Source organism: Acanthisitta chloris, unplaced genomic scaffold (assembly GCF_000695815.1).
Source record: "Acanthisitta chloris isolate BGI_N310 unplaced genomic scaffold, ASM69581v1 Scaffold46197, whole genome shotgun sequence".
NCBI lineage: Eukaryota > Metazoa > Chordata > Aves > Passeriformes > Acanthisittidae > Acanthisitta > Acanthisitta chloris.
This window is the reverse complement of record NW_008685076.1, coordinates 1-4,315: the sequence shown is the minus strand read 5'-3', so window position 1 is coordinate 4,315 and position 4,315 is coordinate 1. Positions and strand designations below refer to the sequence as shown.

The 4,315-nt window shown below is 42.2% G+C and overlaps 1 protein-coding gene across 1 annotated transcript; it reads right to left on the bottom strand.

Moving 5' to 3' along the window:
• Window positions 1-1,615: 1,615 nt before the first annotated feature.
• Window positions 1,616-3,989, bottom strand: LOC103806850 (tubulin alpha-3 chain). Its single transcript, XM_009079559.1, has 4 exons — window positions 3,767-3,989; window positions 3,112-3,260; window positions 2,128-2,808; window positions 1,616-1,912 (listed from the first exon to the last, which is right to left on the bottom strand). The coding sequence occupies exons 1-4, from the start codon at window positions 3,885-3,887 to the stop codon at window positions 1,616-1,618; spliced, it is 1,248 nt and encodes a 415-aa protein (XP_009077807.1). The 5' UTR covers window positions 3,888-3,989.
• Between the last annotated feature and the right edge of the window lie 326 nt (window positions 3,990-4,315).

Genomic DNA, 4,315 nt, shown 5'->3' with positions numbered 1-4,315 from the left:
CCGGCCCGGCCGTGTGCGCTTTACCGAGCGGGGCGGTGGGGGCGAGCACGTGCAATTAGGCGCCAGGTATCGACAAAACGTTTACGAGGTTGCGAAGATGCCAAGAAAACGGAGGATGCAAAGGGCAAAGCGTGAGGTTGCCAGAATGTGATTTTCTAAAAGTACTAAGAATCTGATTTAGGAAGTAGCATCTCTACTACACGAAAGACAAACGCGTGCTGCTTTAGGCACAAATAGTATGTTGTTGAGAATCGTTCATGTATGAACTCATCAGTCATTGCCATGGTCAGTGAGAATTAAAAACATGTATAGCCTTGCAGGAGAGAATCTTTTAAAATATTTTCATGTCACTTAAAGTGAAACCAGTCCAAATTCTCCTACAGCTTCTCCCCAAAATTGTAATGGAATGAGCTGTAATTTAAGTCAAATAGATACTTGCTGTAACCCATTTTTCTTCCTCATTGGGCTGTTAAAAAAAAAAAAAAGAGGGCGAGTTCAAAAAGCTGCTTTTCCTGAAAACGGAATACTTTCACAGCATTCCGGCATGCAATTCCATTAAATGACTGGAATACTTTCACTGAGGCAGCCACTGTTTTCCATGGCAAAAAGGGATTTATGTAGCAATCTTCTTGGATAAACCTGGATGCTAGATGAAAGAAAATTACATTATGTAGTTTTACGTAAAGATGCAGATTAATGTTAAAGAAAAACCCAACCAAACCCACCACCACCAATAAAAGCAAAATCCCAGCTTTTCACTAACTTACCCGCAAAACCTTGCCAACAAATTTTGTATGATTATGTCCCAGCACTAAAATCTAATTTATGTGATGTCCAAATTCTGACAGTTAGTCTGGATTAATAGCAGATTTGCCAGCCCACCTTTCTCAGAGGCAAAAACAACAAAAGCAAACTTGCACAGATACTGCCATGGTCCTAGTTTTAAGACAGCTTATTCCATCTTTTAGAAGCCAATTTTAACTTCAGTCTACAAAGATCTGGCACACAGAAGTATAGTTTTCATTGCAAGACTATGTCTATTTCATTAAATTACTGATGCATTCTCAGATTCAATGGTTCAGTGTTTAACATCTGTCCATGTAACTGTTTCAGTCAGCACAGATTTGCAGCTCACAAATAATGAAACAAAATTTCTATTACTGCTTTTACAATTAAAGCCATATACTTAGAAGGAAAGCTACAGTAAGACAAGATTCTAGGAAACTATTAGGCATTTTTTAAGAATAAAAAAGGTAGATCATGCTCCCATGCACAACTCTTAAGATTGCTGCACATTTGTCCTATACTTTAACTGCTTCCATGTCTCTAAAGCTCTATGGACCTGCCCATACTGGTAAAGGACATTAGATTTATGTTCTTCACAAGGCCAGTGTAGGAATGTAAAATTGTGCTTTTAAAGCAGGGAGCGGATGTACTACCAAAACCTGCAACCTCAAATGGTCCTTCCGGAGTGAATACAAACATTCATAGCATAAAAGGAAAAACACTGAGGGTAGGATCTTTAGAACTTTATTTGAAAACAAACAAGTGAACAGGCTTCTGCAATTATTTTTTCTTTTTTTTTTTAAATGAACTTTTCCAGGCTTTAGTTTACTCAGTATTCATCTCCTTCTTCAGTCTCTGCTTCTACTGAGTCTAGGCCAACTTCTTCATAATCCTTCTCCAGGGCAGCCAGATCTTCCCGGGCTTCCGAGAATTCTCCTTCCTCCATACCTTCCCCAACATACCAATGCACAAAGGCTCGCTTGGCATACATGAGATCGAATTTGTGGTCGAGTCGAGCCCATGCTTCAGCGATAGCTGTTGTGTTACTCAGCATGCACACAGCCCGCTGCACCTTGGTGAGGTCAGCACCTGGCACCACAGTTGGAGGCTGGTAGTTAATGCCCACCTGCAAGGAAACAAATGAAAACTTTCCTAAGGCTTAAAGACTCATTTCTATTAACCATCAAAACCCACCATGGCTAATCATAAATAAAATAGCTCAGGTATTTTACACTGTGTCAATATATTTGACAGGGACAACATTGTAGCATGACTGGTACACCTCTCAAGACTACACAATTCCTAGCTGTACAGACAACAAGCAATCAATGAACTCCATACCTTGAATCCAGTTGGGCACCAGTCCACAAACTGGATGCTACGTTTGGTCTTGATGGTGGCAATGGCTGCATTGACGTCCTTGGGCACGACATCGCCCCTGTACAGCATGCAGCAGGCCATGTACTTGCCATGGCGAGGGTCACACTTCACCATCTGGTTGGCTGGCTCGAAGCAGGCGTGGGTGATCTCAGCCACAGACAACTGCTCGTGATATGCTTTCTCAGCAGAGATGATGGGGGCATAGGTTACCAAGGGGAAATGTATGCGTGGGTACGGAACCAGGTTAGTTTGAAATTCTGTCAGATCTACATTGAGGGCTCCGTCAAAGCGCAGTGAGGCTGTGATGGAGGAAACAATTTGACCAATTATGCGGTTTAAATTTGTATAAGTTGGACGGCCAATGTCCAGGTTACGACGACAGATGTCATAAATGGCTTCATTATCTACCATGAAGGCGCAGTCTGAATGCTCTAATGTGGTGTGGGTAGTTAGAATGGAGTTGTAGGGTTCCACTACAGCAGTGGACACTTGTGGTGCTGGATAAATTGCAAACTCCAGTTTAGATTTTTTGCCATAGTCAACAGAGAGCCTTTCCATGAGCAGTGAGGCAAACCCTGAACCAGTGCCTCCTCCAAAGCTGTGAAAGATAAGGAACCCTTGCAGCCCTGTGCATAGATCGGCCTACAACGGGGTGGAAAAAATGAGAGAAAAAATTATTTATGGTTTTGGATAAATTACAATTAAAATAATAATTCAAAAACATTTCTGTCTCAAGTTTGTTTTACATTATCACAATAAAAAAAGTCAGCATTCTTGAAAGGTCCTGGTTTAGCTGATAGAATTTTTATTGAAAGGGGGGGCAGGGCAGGCAAGGAAATAAAAGATTTATTTTGTTTTGTTTTAAACAGTTATGCACAAAATTCTTAGTGAAAAAGACAGCAAACCACCAATACAGATATACTGACTTGCAGCGTGGATGCTTACCAGTTTGCGGATGCGATCTAGCACTAGGTCAATAATCTCTTTTCCAATGGTGTAATGGCCTCTGGCATAATTATTGGCTGCATCTTCTTTCCCTGTAATGAGCTGCTCCGGATGGAATAACTGCCTATATGCGCCTGTACGTATTTCATCTACAAAAAAACCCCAAAGTACCAACCAGAAGTTTGATCTGTTCAGTTGTGTGTGTGTGTCAAAAGAGTGCAGACAGCATCTCTAACTATACACAGCTTGTCTGACTTGCCTAAAAGGTGGCACAACTTCAGCCCCTTTGTTTAGGCGTAAACATCAGGCCCATACAAAGGCAGTATTTGTACTTGAGGAACACATAGGTCATTCAGAAAACTAAATTACAGGCACAGACAAGAAACCAGACAGCAGGCAAACAAAACTCTGGATGCAGTGCAGCAGTCTGGAAAGATTATCCAGACCACAGAAAAGTCCTATTTTTTCTCAAATATTGTTACCTGTAGACCATTATTTAACTTGTTTCAAATAACACTAACCTCAAATGTCAAAACAGCATCCAGACACACATCTTTGAAAATCTACAGTGTTCTGAACAAACAAAAAAGGGCAGTAGGAAATCTATAAAGGATCCTCACTTCGTCACAAAAGACTTTTGATGTTGGATACATACCAATGACAGTTGGCTCAAGATCCACAAACACTGCTCTCGGAACATGTTTACCAGCTCCTGTCTCACTGAAGAAAGTGTTAAATGAATCATCTCCACGTCCCATAGTATTATTGCTAGGCATTTGACCATTAGGCTGGATCCCATGTTCAAGACAATACAATTCCCAACACGCATTGCCAATCTGAACACCAGCCTGACCAACGTGGATGGATATGCATTCACGCTGCAAAGGAAAAGCAGAACAATAACGAGACATGGAGCTACCTGCCTTCTACATTTTATTCTCATAATGACTCACTATCTGTGCGTTGTATCTTTCCATGATCTTTCTCTGCTGCAATATTCCCGGGCTGCTCGAGTGTCAATTTATGCAAACAAATTGTCTGCTGCTGGCAATACTCTGCTCACCTTGGCTGACCTCCACTGACTTTGAGAATAGGGCAATGTCCCGAGGACAGCACTGTCCCTGCGAACACAGGGCGCGCCACGCTCCACAGCCGCGCGGCTCGCGCGGCCCCGCGCCCTGCGCTGATTGGGCGAGCCAGCGAG

What these genes read in the sequence shown, in the direction of transcription:
- LOC103806850 (XM_009079559.1), bottom strand. Translation starts at nt 3,887, where the DNA reads ATGCCTAGCAATAATACTATGGGACGTGGAGATGATTCATTTAACACT. An exon ending in TAGATCGCATCCGCAAACTG is followed by an intron (nt 2,809 to 3,111) that starts GTAAGCATCCAC and finishes ACCCCGTTGTAG; the next exon opens with GCCGATCTATGCACAGGGCT. An exon ending in GGTGCCCAACTGGATTCAAG is followed by an intron (nt 1,913 to 2,127) that starts GTATGGAGTTCA and finishes GTTTCCTTGCAG; the next exon opens with GTGGGCATTAACTACCAGCC.